This window comes from Lepidochelys kempii, chromosome 3, assembly GCF_965140285.1.
Source record: "Lepidochelys kempii isolate rLepKem1 chromosome 3, rLepKem1.hap1, whole genome shotgun sequence".
Taxonomy (NCBI): domain Eukaryota; kingdom Metazoa; phylum Chordata; order Testudines; family Cheloniidae; genus Lepidochelys; species Lepidochelys kempii.
Genome location: NC_136382.1, coordinates 141,612,075 through 141,628,420, shown reverse-complemented (window position 1 = coordinate 141,628,420; position 16,346 = coordinate 141,612,075). Strand labels below are relative to the sequence as shown.

Here is a 16,346-nt window from a genome sequence, read left to right as displayed (position 1 = left end):
ACATACTAAAATGGACAGCAAACAGAAGATGGATATTTCAGAGAAGAAGAATCTTATCAGTTTCAGCATCCATTCTTCTCACAATATGAAGCCAGATGAGAGACAGGGGTATATGCATTTGATGTTGGCCTACAACTGTCACAGGCGTACAGGGCTTTGGAGCAGTGGAGCTGCAGGTTTTTGCCTGGAGCTGGAGTGGAGCCAGAGCACAGCTCCAAAGCCCTGCATGCATAGGCATATTTATGAGTGCATCAAACCCAGGACAGGACTGTAGAAGCCCTGTGATTTGAACAGTTGCAGCAGTGGTTTTCAAGAGTTACTAAATTTTCTCTTTATCAGAGGAACATTAAAGGACTGTAAAATTATGTTACTTCGGACAGAGCGGATTTAACACCTCATCAGCAGAATGTTTTTACCTCTTGTTCTCCAGCAGTAACAGCATCCAAAAGAATCTTTTAAAAAATAACTAGAGCAGAAATGTTTATGATCTGAAATAGGTCAAAACGTGACTTGACACCTCATCTGTTTAACTGTGTCCCCCACAATTGCTTCTCTGCCTCAGTATTGATTATCTGACAGTTTAAAAATGCCCCTGAAACCTTTTGTGTCCTTCCAGAATTGTATTAAGGAACTAGTGCTGAAGTGGCCCTGTGCCTTTTTAGCTTGGAGATCCAATTCTTGTCTCTTGTTTCTGTAATCCAGAGAGGGCAATCCTGGAGCACAGATAGTCTGTGATTTACATCATGAGTCTTGGGATTAGGAAGATTTCCTGATGGAGACTACACACAGGCATTTTATTGGACGGTTTCAAATGAGGTGTAAAGTTAAGGTCATGACCACCTGTGGCCTTTAAAGATACCATGGCACTTCTTGCAGGAGGATGTAAGCCCCAGTGTCCTGGCCAAATTCGAATTTGGCTAATTACATTTTGCCTTCTTAAATTCCTCTTGCTGATGAAAACGCGAAAGGCCTTATTTTTCCTCCTGTCCTGGGCTCTCGTGTAGTGTTGTGCACTCTAAAACTGCTACCACGTTCTACCCTAGAGCTGGATGCAATTCAGCTCTGAATTCAGAGATCTGTGTGTGGTTTTATTTTGTAAAGTGTTGGTGGCTGGGAGTTCTCCTTGAAGAGGAAATTCATCTTTTCAAGAATTTCTCACTCTTGAAGTGCTTTTCATTAGATTTCAGAATGTCTCGGAGTCTGATCAAAAATGGAATATTAGCAAAATAAAACAAATGTACTTTTAAACATCACTGAATTCCCATGAAAAAATTAAAACAGCCGCTTGGGAGGTAGAACTGACGCAGATAACAATGGTGAATTACTGGCAATGTGAATTGTATTGCGGCTTGGTGCTGTATTGATCGGTCAAACCCCTCCCATTGTAGGAGAGGAGTTTCTCTCTAACTTCTATGTTCAGACATGAAGAGCTGGATTAAATGCAGAATAAATTGGTTCTAGGGGCACTAGAAGTAATGTATTGCCCAAAGGCTGAAGTGGTTCATAATATTGTGTAATATTGCCTGAAGAGTTTTCTAAAGCTTCCCTTTCAACATTAACTTCCATCCAGATCTCTATTCAATAGTCTCTCAGAGCACAGTGTACTTTACAAAGCAGGCTAAGCATTATTACCTCCAATTACAGATGAAGCTACAGCTCAGAGACTTGTTAAAAGGTCACCCAAAACCAGGACTACAACTTAGGTCTCCTGACTCCTGTGTCAGTGTCTTGTCCATTGCACCATGCTACACTTACTAGGTCCACACACTCTCTTCAGACAACTGGTTCGCAGATATTAGGAGACAGTCCTAGACTTAAGGACCGGATCATTGAAATGTTCATACCATAAAGAATCTGGTATATGGGTGCCAGTATTGATGTTTGAAAATAAATACATTATAGTAATATAAATACTTAGAAAAGTAGTTTGGTACTAGCTCTTCACTACATATCGGAGTAAAATAAGGAGCTTGAAAAAAATCATTTTTGTGCTGCACATGGGCAATTGTGCATAAAATAATATGACCAAAGATATCAATCTGGCTGTGTCACATAACTCTGTATAACCTAGCCCAGCTGACGGATCAGAGTACAGTTCATCATTTAAAGTAATGTTATGGGAGAACTCTAGCAAAGCTTAGAAGACATGAATAATGTTGCTATGCAATTGGTGACTGAGCAGATGCAGCATACCTTCCCACAGCATCATGGCATGAATCGTAGAACTTAGACATAAAATATAGATTTACAGCATCGTTCCCCTAACAGGGCAGGATTGTTCCTTATAGCATATGCTCAAGTGTTTTGTCCAGTTCAATTTTACAGAGCTCACATCGTGAGATTCTCACTTCTCTTGGGAGATTAACTAGACTTTTATCTATTAAAAATGTGTTCAATAGATGATTTTCTTTTGCTCATTTCTGTTCCATTAATTTTGTGGTTAAGGCACTAGACTGGAACTTGGGACATCTGGATTGACTGTCCTGCTTTGCCACAGACCACGTATGTGACCTTGGGGAAGTCATTTAATCTGTGTGTCAGTTCCCTAGCTGTAAAAATGGGGATAATACTTCCTCTCTCCCACACAGTCTTTTCTCTCCCAATTGTAAGCTCTTTGGCCCAGGAGTAGTTTCTTATTATCAGCAGGTACAGTGCCGAGCACAATGGAGCCCTCTTCTTCACTGTGATCTCTAGGTGCTACTGTAATATAAATAATCTGGGTTACACCCCTCTAGACCATCCTAAACAATTCCTCTCCTTAGTATTTACACCCTGCTGGTGGCTACTATATTACACTTAATACTGCCAACAGGTTTTCAAAATGTTTCAGAGCAAGTGAACCCCCTCTTAATAAAAAGATTTTCTGGGCCCCTTCCTCTTTTATTTAGAAGATCCCTGCAGCAACTAAACAAATTGCTTACATAGAAAGTGGCACTACAAGAGCATGTGTGTATTGTGTTGTCTAATGAAGTGTGGGTTTTAAAAAAAGTTAATCACACCAACTGTTGTTGCTCTTCATTACATCTTCCACCTTGTCTGAGTCACCTCTGTCCCTCACACATGCTTCTCGCTACCTAGACCAGTGGTTCACCAGCTTCCTACCATCCAGCCCCACTTTAATCATAGCAAAGGATCTTGGGCCTCACATTCACAAGCACTGGAGTGCCAGCAGCCATGTGTGTCAGCTACTCAGAGTGCCGGCACCCTAACTAACCCCCACACCGCTGGGAGAGCCCTTACCTGGACTGGCCTCAGGGTGGGCAAGCTGTTTCTGGGCCTGCAGCTGAGATGGAGGGTAAGGCACCAAAAACCGACCCATGCTGCCACTGGAAAGTGATCCACACTCACTGCAGCTGGGGAGCAAGGGACACGGGTTTCAAGGGGTTGGGGGGACAAGCCTGTTCCCTCTTCAGCCCTTTCCCTTCTCTGTGTCTAGCCCTTTTCATTTAGAGCCCTGCCTACCAGCCAGCTCCCAACTTAGTTCCATTCTGTCCCTTGAGCCCCCGTACCTCCTGCATGCAGCTGGTCCCTGTTCTCACATCCCTCCCTTGCTGCTCCAAGCCGGCTGAGCTGCAGCAGATAGAGCAGTGAGAGTACCAGGGTCAGGCTCCCTGTCCTCAGTGTCAATACCTGCAGAGCCCCTTGCTGGCAGGAAGAGTCATTGCAAGGTAAATCACCTTCAATGGCCCTGCTTGATAGCTGGGGCATGCACCCAGGAATCCAACAGACAAGCTTAGGCTGCTACTGGCATTCCCTTGCCCTCAAGGCAAGAGTGCTAGGCTCTGTCCACATCCCCTCCACCCCCAGCTTGAGACAACCCTACTAGATCCTTCTCTTCCCTGGTGCTTGGCTCACCACTTCTCTGCACATTCTGCCCAGCCTGCTGCTTCTCTTCTCCCCTCCACACATCTGGCTGCCACAGTCCCTGCTACCCTGGACATTTTGCTCCCACCGGTGGCTGCTAGATCCAGTCCAACCGCTAGTTCTAAAGTGCCAGTTTCCGCTCCTTGTCTTCATCGAGACCAGTGGCCTCCAAAAGGGGCAAGGCTCACACCGAAGAGCCTGCAAACTTTACTCCTGATTCACAGAGGCACAGGACTCTGCACAGTTTACCTGCATTGCCCTGTCATCTACCTGCCATGTGCCATCCATACAAGATAGGAACAGAGAGAAATAGTTCTTGGAGATAATCCTACTGAGATGTTTTATTCATGATTTCTTTCGGCTAAATCAGATGAGAAAAGCATTCTTGCTCTGACAGAATATGGAGCAATCTTGCTATAATACTAGCGATTTTCAGTCTTAGGAAGAGTCCTGCTATTTCATTGAAAATAAATGTTCAGGTAGCTTGTGATATGAATGCTGACATTATAGTCATACCTGACTATTGGGCAGAAACTCCGAGTCCAGCACTTCTCTCTAACTTATGTATAGTTGGAATATTCTTTTCTCTGCAACACTTAGATTTTTGTAGACTTTATTTATTTTACTGTGCAGGAGCAGTCACTGGAGTACTGTAATGTCTACAGGCAGGAACGACTCTACTCTTCATTCATCTCTCTCAACTCTTCTTTTTCCCTTTTAAAGGTGACCTTCAAACAGGAAAAATGGGATTGTTGCTATTACTAATCACGTTTACTACCGTAGTGCCTAAAGGCCAAGCAAGAATAGGGCCCATTGTGTTAGGCACTACACAAACACAGTAGCAGACAGTTGCTGCCCTGGAGAGTTCACAGTCTCAGTAGATCAGATGGACACAGGGTAGGGGAAGGAGTAGAACACACTACCCGAGTGTGTGTAACTAGGTCCAGTTTTGTTCAATATCTTAATGATTTAGATAATGGAATAGAGTACACTTATAAAGTTTAAGGATGATACCAAGCTGGGAGGAGTTGCAGGTGTTTTGGAAGATATGATTAATATTCAAAATGATTTGGACAAACTGGAGAAAGTCTGAAGCAAATAGGATGAAAATCAATAAGGACAAATGCAAAGTACTCCACTTAGGAAAGGGCAATCAGTTGCATACATACAAAATGGGAAATGATTGCCTAGGAAGGAGTACAGTGGAAAGGGATCTGGGGGTGTAGCGAGGTAACAACTCACTGGTGTGGCACCTCCTGCTAGTCATCTTGGGAATTAGCTCTTTCCCACCTACAGAGCGCCATCTGCAGGCCGGTGTCTCACCTGCTGCTGGCCCCATGTCCCTCCCAGACCCCAGTACCCCTTTCCCTCAGGGTTCTGCCCCAGCAGTACCCCCATACTCTGGGTCTCCACTCCCAGGGGAACTCCCAACCCTCTAAATCCACCTTGTCTCAGTGGCTACTGCCAGTCATCATCCAGCCCCCTTTCCCAGGGGCAGACAGCAGTCTGTAATGGCCACTCATCACTGGCAAGGAGGTAGGACCTGCTACCTTTGTCTATTCCCAGGCTGCCCCTCTGCAGCCCCAGTACCTTTGTAGGCCTTGTTAAAGGCCTCCCCAGCGCCTTTTGCCCTTGCCTTGCCTTGCCTTGCCTTGCCTTGCCTTGCCTTGCCTTGCCTTGCCTTGCCTTGCCCTGCCCTGCCCTGCCCTTCTCCCTCCAGGGCTGGAGAGAAACTCCTCCAGCTTCTGGCCCACAGCCCTCTTATAAGAGCCAGCTGGGCCCTGATTAAGCCAGCCACACCTGTGGTCAGCTACATAGTCAGCTTCCCCCAGCTGTTTTCACTCCTCTTTCCCCAGCCACAGCCCTCTCCCAGGCTGCTTTTACTATTGGCTCCCCAGGGCAGCCCTCTCCCAGGGCTGTTTTAACCCCTTCAGGGCCAGAGTGGGGTGACCATCCAGCTATAGGGGGTCATAGTGGATCTCAAGCTAAATATGAGTCAATAACATAACAACTGTTGCAAAAAAAAAAAAAGTAAACATCAATCTGGGATGTATTAGCAGGAGTGTTGTAAGTAAGGCATGAGAAGTAATTCTTCTGCTCTACTCCGTGCTGATATAGCCTCTACTGGAATATTGTGTCCAGTTCTGTGCACCACATTTTAGGAAAGACGTGGATAAATTTGAGGAAGACCAGAGAAAAGCAACAAAAATGATTAAAGGTCTAGAAAACATAGCCCATGAGGAAAGATTGAAAAAAAAATTGGGTTTGTTTAGTCTGGACAAGAGAAGATTTTGAGGTGGAGGAGAGACATGATAAGTTTTCAAGTACATAAAAGGTTGTCACAAGGAGGAGCATGAAAGATTGTTCTCCTTAGCCTCTGAGGTAGGACAAGAAGCAATAGGCTTAAATTGCAGCAAGGGAAGTTTAGGTTGGACATTAGGAAAAAGTTCCTGTCAGGGTGGTTAAGCCCTGGAATAAATTGCCTAGGAAAATTGTGGAATCTCCATCAGTGGAGGTTTTTAATAATCGGTTAGACGAACACCTGTTAGGGATGGTCTAGATAATACTTAGTCCTGCCTTGAGCACAGGGGAATGGACTAGAAGACCTCTAAAGTTCTACAATTCTGTGAACAGTGTGATAGCAGCAAATATCATGTTAGCTCCATGATTTCTTTTTAAGGTGGGTTTAGTTAGGGAGGGGAATCAACTAAATAGAAAGAAAAGGGAAAGGAAAGGAAGTAAGGGGAGTGAAACTAAGGTGAAGAGACGAGGGGAGGGAGCCCTGGGGAGTCTAGAGTAGGAGTAGAGAAGTTATTTCACCTCTGTATTTGGCACTGGTGTGACTGCTGCCAACCAGCACAGGGGCAGAGGAAGTCCAGTCAAAACTAGAAAGTTCTGAGTGGCTGGTTCTACCCTAAGGGCTGCAGACATCTCTGGCTGGCTCCTCACTGCAGCTTTTACCTAAGGCTACGTGGAAGAGTGGGGAAGGAGGCACCATTATGTCTTACTATCCCCAGAGCAGGGGCCCCTACACTGCACAGTTCTTGATCCAGGAGAGTGCTGAGAGGGAGGGGTGGCCCCAGTTAGGACCCATGCAGCAGTCCCTCCTCTGCCATGAGCAGTTCCAGTTTTGGCTGCTTCTACCAATAGTGGCTGGAGTCCATCTGTGCCCTGGTTTGCTTCTTTATGATATAAAGAGCAGGTTCGTAAGAGTTTTTTATTTTTCTCAAAGTATCAAAAAAGAGTAGTTTCCCCCTGCACATTTGTTTTTCACTTTATAAATATAAAGAATGTTGAGTCAGGTCTTAGAGAACTTGTTTGGGGTATCTGATGTGGACTGTGGGCTTGCATAGCACTTAATTGAAGGGTCAGGGATATATTTCTGTTCTGTATTTGGGGAAAAAATAGGTAATCTCATCATATAGTGATGATAACACTCTTTTCATTCCACTAGTATTGCTGGAGGATTTTAAACAGAAACTACTAAAGTCAGACATTTTAAAATCAACGGCTTCAGATAACTTGCATCCAGGACTTTTAAAAGAAGTGTCTGAGGAGCGCGCTAGACCATTAATGTTGATTTTCAGTAAATCTTGGGGAAGTTCCAGAGGAAAGCTAATGCTGTGCCAGTTTTTTTAAAGGTTAAGTGACCTGGGTAATCATAGGCTTCTCAGTTGGCCATTGATCCTGTGCAAGATAATGGACTTGCTGATACAGGACTTGACTAGTACAAAATTAAAGAAGGGTAATTAAAATTAATCATCATGGGTTTATGGAAAATAGAGCCTGTCAAACTAACTTTCTTTTGTTTTTTGAGATTACAGATTTGCTTCATCAAGGTAATAGTGTTGTTGATGATGATATGCTTAGACTTCTGTAAGGTGTTTGACTTGATATCACACACCATTTTAACTAAAAAATTAGAATGAATTAATTAACACGGCACATAGTAAACTGATTAAAAACTGATAGGTCTCAAAATGTAATTGTAAAGAGGGAATCATCATTGAGCAAGTATGTGTCCAGTGGGGTCCAGCAGGGATTGGTTCTTATCCCTGCACTATTTAACATTTTTATCAATGACCTGGAAGAAAACATAATATCATCACTGATAAAATTTGGAGATGACACAAAAATTGCAGGAGTGCTAAATAATGAAGAGAGGCCACTGATACAGAGTGATCTGGATCACTTGGTAAACTGGGTGCAAGCAAACAATATGCATTTTAATATGGTTAAGTGTAAACATATACCACTAGGAACAAAGAATGTAGGCCACACATGGACGGTGGGTATGATAGGCTGGGGGAGGCTGTGCCTCCCCAAACTGCCAGGCATGGCCCCACCCATGGTCCGCCCCCAGGCCTGCTCTGTAGCTTCCCCTGTGTGGCGCTCTGGGGCCGGGGGTGGGTGCTGGTGCTGTGCCCTCCCGGTGCTCTGGGGGCACTAGCCTGGGGCAGGGGCTGGCGGCCGCAATGAGCAGGGGGCACGGAAGAGCCGGGACCTCGGGTGGAAGGCGTGGGGCTGGCTGCTAGCCTCCCCCTGCCAGCGATTCACGCGCCATCCATGAGACCATGCTTACAGAAGAGGGGCTCTTCTATTTCAGAATCACTGCTTCCTTCCCTTGGGGGTCATGGTGTATAGTCATCTGAACATGAGCTTTCAGCTGATGCTGTGGTCAAAAGACTAATGCAAGCTTAGGATGCATAAACTGGGGAGTCTAGAGTAGGAGTAGAGAAGTTATTTCACCTCTGTATTTGGCACTGGTGTGACTGCTGCTGAAATACTGTGTCCAGTTCTGGTGCCCACAATTCAAGAACAATGTGAATAAATTACAGAAGGTTCAGAGAACCACCATGGGAATGATTAAAGGATTAGAAAACAAGACTTACAGTGACTGAGCTCCTTGAGTCTAACTATTCAGCTTAACAAAGGAAAGGTTAAGGGATGACTTGGTTACAGTCTATTTTATATATTTTTCCCCATGTAGTTACTTAATGGACTCTTCAGTCTAGCAGAGAAAGGTGTAACATGATCCAATGGCTGGAACTTGAAGTTAGACAAATTCAGACTGGAAATAAGGCATAAATTTTTAACTAAGAGAGTAATTAACCATTGGAACAGTTTACCAAGAGTTTTGGTGGTTTCTCCATCACTGAGCATTTTCAAATCAAAATGTGAAGTTTTTATAAAGTATATGCTCTAGGAGTTATTTTGTGGGAGTTTTATGGCTTGGGTTATAAAGGAGGTCATATCAAATGATCACAATGGTCCTTTCTGGCCTTGGAATCTGTGAACAATGTTTCCTCTCTCTCAACTGTTTGAGTTATGCAGGTATGAACAAAAACATGAAACAAAACCGAAAAAGAAAATCACTTCGCTCACTCAGATTTCACTCACTTGATCCCTGTGATGTAATAATCCCACATGTTCTCCAGTCACCACTCGAGTCTTCCAGGAAAAATAGGCAGACAAGACAAATTCCTAATGTTAAATAGGAAGTCTCCCCATCCCCCCACAAAATAACCCAAAACACACAATTCATTCAGTCCTTTATACACAATAAAGAAATTTTAAAAAAGAGCATAAAATGTAACCCACATGCGTATACTGCAGTCTAAAGAAAGGGAGAGAAGCAGTGGGAAGGAGACATACAGAGGATTCAATGCAAACGGGTCTCTGCACACATGCACAGAGCAGGGCAAGGCAATTTAGCTAAAAGAGCCAAGAGCTACCCAGAAATAGAGCAGGGAAGTTACTAGGTATGCTCAGTAGCTGTTTTGAAGCTGAAGACAGGGTTGCAATTGAGGGCAAGCACTTTTGCACTTCCACCCATTCACCGTTGAGTTCTGAACCAATTGGAGCTCAGTGGGGAAAAGGTTATAAATATGGGCGTCAGTGACAGTCCTGTGGACTCAGCAGCTGATTAACACAGGACCAGAGGATATGTCCCAAAAGATGTACCTCTTTGGATACAGGCTACAGAGTCTTGATTCCACTGGAAGCCAAGAAAACAGACAGCTATTGGCTTGGGGACTGTAATTAGCCAGAAAGACTTTCAGACTGTTTTGCTGAGGAGATTCTAGAGTGTTTGGAGGGGACTGAGAAGCTGCCATTCTCATCAGGCTCTGGAGAATATCACACACACACTCCTCTATGAGATCAGAAGGCAATGTGTCCGGTAGCGTGAACCAAAGTATAAATATGTAGCTGTTTTGTCAAACACTTGCAGTGAAATATATGAAACAGCAGCAAAATGGAGACATCTGTGTAAAGGATACCAATAGGTTTATTGCCTAAGTATTTCAAATACTATTTACAGTGTGTATATGAGAGAAAGGTTTGTTTTGCTTACTAAGCAATTGTATCTTTCTCTGACCCTGAATGGGGAGTTCAGGACACATGTTCAGGATTTTGCATGTCATGGCTAAGGTTGAACTCTAAGTAATACCCTTTTGACAAGACAAGTCTGGTTTCTGCTTCGGCAGCAGTACGCTGAAGTACAGGAAAAAGGCAATGTAACGGTTATAACATTATTTCAGCACCCCCACCAGCCATTACATAAACACTTATTTTACCTTTTCAGGTCACCTTTCGAGTCCTTAAGTGCATCCCAGTGCTGCTGATGGGCAACAATTCTGGAACTTACAATGTGTCCCGTAAGGTGGGAGGACAGATAGACTGCAAGCAGCAAGGGGGAAGTTTTCCAGCTGTTCATTTGTGAGTGCCAAGGTAGATGCATATCAGGCTTATCCAGGTACTTTAAATACATGGATAGTTAGAACCATTCATTCCCATCCAAAATGAAAAGGATGTATAATAGCACTCTGGCTATACTGCTGTCTCCTGTGGAAAAAAATAACTGTAAAAGCCACCAGTCGTGTATGTTTTCTTCCAATGTATGTACCTTACACTGTGTGTTCTAAACCCCCTTATAGCCATAGTGGCAGTAGAGCATGGGTAGAGGCCCACAACAGTGTGAGTAGGAGAAATAGTCCATCTGCATGTGCTCTTGAAACCGTTTTGCTTTTGCTCTGCTGCTACTTTGTAGAGTAGCCCAAGGCAGCAGCTGCACCCAGAGACAGGGTGCATCCAAAATATAACAGAGTGGGAGAGACACTGAGGCATTTAATGAATGGAGAGCAGTGTTAAGAGCCTCCTTTATCGCTCAAACCTCAATCTAACAAAAGTTCTAGAATTTCCCAAAACAGCTGCACAGAGTGGATGTTCTACAATGATTTTTTTTATTTTTATTTTTTTTGGTTATTGGCTGCGTCATTATATTTGAAACTTTTGAAGTGTGGACAGCTGCGTAAGTACAAATTCAACAGGGCTATTTTGGAAGCTGGAGAAAAATATCATAGGCGTCAGAATTTTCAAAACTAGGCATTAATGTCACATATCCTCTGGCAAGCCATTAAAATACGTAGGCTCAGATTCCCAGCTGGTGTACATTGGTGTATGTTTGATGGAGTGACCCCACTTGATAGCAAGTGAGAGTCTGCCCTCATTGTCGATTACCCGAAATGCTAACGGCCTGATCTCGCAAAATGCAAAGTGCCTCATAAGAGGTGCCAGCACACTCAACTGCAATTATTATTTATGTTGTAGCACCTACCAACCCTAGTCGAGGTCAGGGCCCCATTGTGCTGTTCGAACCTAGAGAAGACAGGACCCCTGGCCCAAAAGATTTTATAATTTAACGCATTCTTAATTTCTTGTCACTGCCAACAAAGTACTAGCGCTGTACCGGATCCAAAGTTAAACACAGTCCCTGCACTTGCTTAACAGTTCACAGTCTTACATCAAAGGGAGCTAACAGCACTCAGCATTTCCCAGGATCAGATCCTATGTCTGTATTTTAAATAAAATCACTTACATTCGCATACAGTTCTTCAATAAGCAGCCATATCTTATTTCTAGTGAAGCGCACTGAAAGTTATAGCAGCAAAGAGTCCTGTGGCACCTTATAGACTAACAGGCGTATTGGAGCGTAAGCTTTCGTGGGTGAATACCCACTGCGTGCATCCGGACTCTTTGCCGCTTTTACAGATCCAGACTAACACAGCTACCCCTCTGATACTTGAAAGTTATAGACACTGTGGTAGGAAAACATGAGAATCTGAGCGCAAAAAATTAATTGAACAAGGGGATGAAATTCTAAAAATAAAAAAAAAGTCTTGAGGCCAGAACATAATATGCTTAAAAATAAGTTTGAGATCAAGAACATAATACTTGTTAGTTAATCTTGCACTGGCTTCTTAAACTTGTTAGAGGAAAAACTAAAGCGTAGGCCCCGTTTGATCACCAGATGGCATAGCAGCCCCAGTGATGAAAGTATAGCCTTGTTTCTTACATCGCTAGAGGGCTGTAGTCATACATTATAAAAGTACTTTTTTAATGTTAGTGAGACCATGCTAGATTTAAAATAAATAAATAAATAAGCTAAAAGTTCAGACAAACAAACCACCCTTTTTATCTCCTTATATGCACTCTGAACAGAAGGTCATAATTTGGGCTAGACTCCTCTCCTACATTATTCATCTGTCCAGTGCAGCCCTGGAACAAATGTGAAGAAATGAAGTAGCTACAGTAGCTAGAAAACAGTGTTGTTATTGTTGTTGGTGTTGGATCTGTTTGCCAACAAACATAAAAACATACTTTGGAACACAGAGTAGTCCTGCCATAGAGAACTTTTGTTCCATGTTTTATCTGGTGGGTTTCCAGAGATAAACCATGCTGGCATTTGAACTTAGCCAGGCAGGGAAAGTGCTTCATTCAGTTCTCATTGACCTAAAAGGAAGAATGAACTGCAGCGTTGATCTGACTACAGTCAGTCACATTAACTGTCACCAGCAAAGGGTCAATGAGAATCATGATAGAGGAGCTCAGGACAAATTCTGATTAGTCTGACAAGTTAACATAAAAAAGTTAGAAAAAAATCCACACGCTTATTTCCATCTCATACCATATAAGCAAAATTTTCAGCCAGCTTCAAAACTTCTGCCCACAAGTTTTGCATGTGCACCAATAGGAGATCTGCTGAAAATATGAACCTAATAGTCTAACAGGGGCTCTGTGGACCTATTACAAGTGTCTCACTAGCATATGCTCTAAGCAATTAAAAAATGAGACTTAACCAAGTTGTCTGCATTAGAGATGGGCCCAAACTGCAAAATCTGGATCGGCGAACTGGAACACGAGCCAAAGATCGGGAGCAGAAATCATTGAACAATGGGTTTCACAGATACTCTGGGAGTCTAAAATATTAACATAATTCCGTTTTAGAAATTGTAAAAGCAAGAGAGGAATCTAGCACTCCCAACATTTAGGATCAACGTATGCTTCCAGGTGAATCCGTTTGGCAAATAATATATTTCAAAGATCTTGATTTAAATATTGTTCATATTGAAATTGTTATGATAAGGCTAAGCTCCTCCACATGGTATTATCTGCCTGCAAGAAGGCAGAGTGTGAGAAATGGGCTTTCATTAAATATTTTGTATATTGGATTAATACACTGAACCCCTGGCAAAGAAAAAGAAAGGAGGAAAACACTAAGTTTTCAGCTCAACAAGAGCACCCAACAAGGATGTTCCCCTTCTCCTTTATGGTTTGCCATTTTCCTGGGTCCCATACACAAAGAAAGCTCATCGTAAACTAGAAGAAATCCAAACAGGGCACATAACCAGTCATACTCTTCTCGCTGCAAAGGTCACATAAGTATTGATATGTTGGTATTCAACTGAGATGGAAATATATGACAATTAAGAAATCTCCCTTAAAGTGTCTAGTCCTATGCATGAAAAACTTTCTTTGATTCCGTTCAGAGTACTGAATTGAGAGTACTGAGACTTTGGCCTAAGCGTGTTATAAAAAGCTTTTCCAATTATTTAGGGGTTAATATCTCATAATACTATGGTCTGAAGCGTCCCTTTTCAGTGCATGACACTGCACCCCTTCCCCTGATCTCAGAGAAGGCGGTCTGCTAGGCTTGACACAGAAGATGCTTTTAGGAAGGAGCAGGAGTGGGAAATGATGGAAAAGACTGGTGAAACAAACTATAATGCACACAGGGCCTGATCTGCAAGGTGTTGAGTGCAACCTGAGAATTATTATTTATCTATTTGTGTTGAGGTAGCACCTAGGAGCTTCAGTCTTGTAACAGGACCCTATTGTGTTGGGCACTGCACAAAACAGAACAAAAAGATGATTTCTGCTCCAAAAAGCTTACAATATAAGTAGAGTGCTTTCTCAACTTCCATTAGAACAGATCCTCAGCTGGTGTAAATCAGAGTAGTGTCTGGCCTATTGACAATACTGAGAGAGTTGAGACACAATACGTGGCAGAATTGGATCCATGGAGAAGAAAAAAGAAACACCTCTTATTTGTATTGTCCCAGAAAGCTTACAGATATCAGAGACTCTCTAATAAATGAGAAGGAAGTAAGCAAATACCAACGCTTAGAACTGAATGGAACGAGGCTTAGGAACACCAAATGTACAGTACCAGACCTGTTCAGGTCATTTGAAAGAGAAGCTCAATAATTCCACAGAGCATAAGAATATAAGCGACCAGAGGAAAACGTCTCATAAGGTATGGGGGGCATGAACTGGGGGAACATCCAAAGTCAAATTAGCCTTTAGATGATATTACCAAGACTGTCAGCCATTTTGGGAAGATTAGTTCTCATGCCATCAGGTGGACAACACAGAGGCCACCAAAAGTGTTATATACCCCAGTGATGCTCTTTCCTGAGCCAAATCTGGCACATTATGGGGTGGAAGACCTGTGAGGGCAGGGGTCTGTTGGTGCCATCCAGCCATTGTGTTTTAGGTCTTCTGGTGTGTGTGTGGCAGGGGGTTTTTCTTCATCCTGCTTTCATTGGGTCAAAATCAAAGATTATTTTTGAAGGGAAGTTGATAGGCATTCAGAGCAGATGAACACAGCACTTCCAAAAGCATTGTATGACGGTTACTTTGGGAAGAGTGCCAGTTATAATACCTATTAAACTTCATAGTGCCTATTCTATGATTATCTCTAAATGGCAAAGCTCAAGAAAGTACCATTGATCATGCTAATGTGCTTCACTTAATGAAGTAAAACATAATAAATAAAAAACATGCACAGGAATCTCCTAAGATGTAATGGATAGTGTTTATCCATCCAGTAATCCTAATTTTAAACTTTGAATTGGAAAATCCCCCCATCCCTGCATACTTTTTAATAACTATTTTATTCTTGAACTGTTCCACATAAAAATGCACCAAGTAATCTGGATTCCTCTTCATCCTTTGTCTTTTCATCTTTAATATTTTCCAGTAGGTGAGTTGCAATAATTCAGAGAACAGAGAAGTTTAATTGGATACATTCCTGGGAGCAGGATCAAGGCACATACATATACTTACATTGATAACAATGTAAATCTTTTTATTTATTTGTATTACGTTAGTGCCTTGGAGCCCCAGGCATGGACTGGGACCTCATTGTGCTAGGCACTGTACAAACACAGAACAAAAAGATAGCCTCTTGTGATCTTTTGCAAGTGTCAGCTACTCTACTATGGCCTTGTAAAGGAGAGTGTATGCAACAGTATTTTATTTGTTTATTTCAGGTGGTGGTTTTGGTTGTTTGAGGTTTTCTTAAGCCAATATTTTCCCTTTGACAGAATAAATCTTGTAAGTTCATTTATCTGGCAACTCTGAACGTCCAGGAAAGACACATGAGCACAGAATAATTGTGCCGTTTGAGTCTTGAACCTGTGGGAGACTTGGATTGTCTCCGAATTCCAGAAAGTGAATGGATATAGCAAATATGTACTTAGGTAAGGCCTGCAGGTGATAAAAGAGAGCTGTTGACCGAAGCAAGGGATAAAATGTTTAAAACAGACATATTAACCATGGATCCAAAAGGTCCAAGGACTCAGGACCCATACTCAAGAGGCACTTCCAGTTATGCAATTTTATTGGTTCTTTCCCTGTCTGTGGTGTGGGACAATTCTAGGTCTACCGAAGGAGGAGAAGGCCAAGTATGCTAACTAGCTCTCCACTGGCTCAATCTGTGTTCAGGCAGAGCTGGCAAGTGCTGATCACAGTAGCACTCCTTGCTCAATGCAGAGGATTTTGGAGTGCTGTAACAAACAGACCCTGTAAAGGTATGGAAGCTGTTTGAGGAACACCATCAGTCACATGGATTGGCTAGCTAGGTCACGACTGAGTGATTCAAGCCACTAGAAAGGAGTTCACTAAATCCAATGTGCTCCCAACTGGTACTGTCCAAATAACTGATTTTTCAGCGCACTGGCCAAACTGAAAAATTAAAAAGACTGTTTCAGAGCAACCTGAAACAATTTTTTTTTTCAGCTTTTTCAACTAACCATTTTGTGGGACCCAAACCAAAGTGTTTTTCTTCACTGTTGAGGTGTTTCTACCTACTTTAAAAAAAAATAAAATTGAAGAACAAATTTAAATGAAAAAATATT

General features: G+C 42.6%; 1 protein-coding gene across 1 annotated transcript in view; it reads left to right on the top strand.

The window, feature by feature from the left end:
* Positions 1-10,542, top strand: part of HNRNPU (heterogeneous nuclear ribonucleoprotein U) — a 296,139-nt gene extending 285,597 nt beyond the window's left edge. The window contains exon 14 of the mRNA XM_073338284.2: positions 10,498-10,542. Within this exon, the coding sequence (XP_073194385.1) occupies positions 10,498-10,527 (30 nt within the window). The 3' untranslated portion in view covers positions 10,528-10,542. The remainder of the gene's footprint in view (positions 1-10,497) is intronic.
* Positions 10,543-16,346: the final 5,804 nt, after the last annotated feature.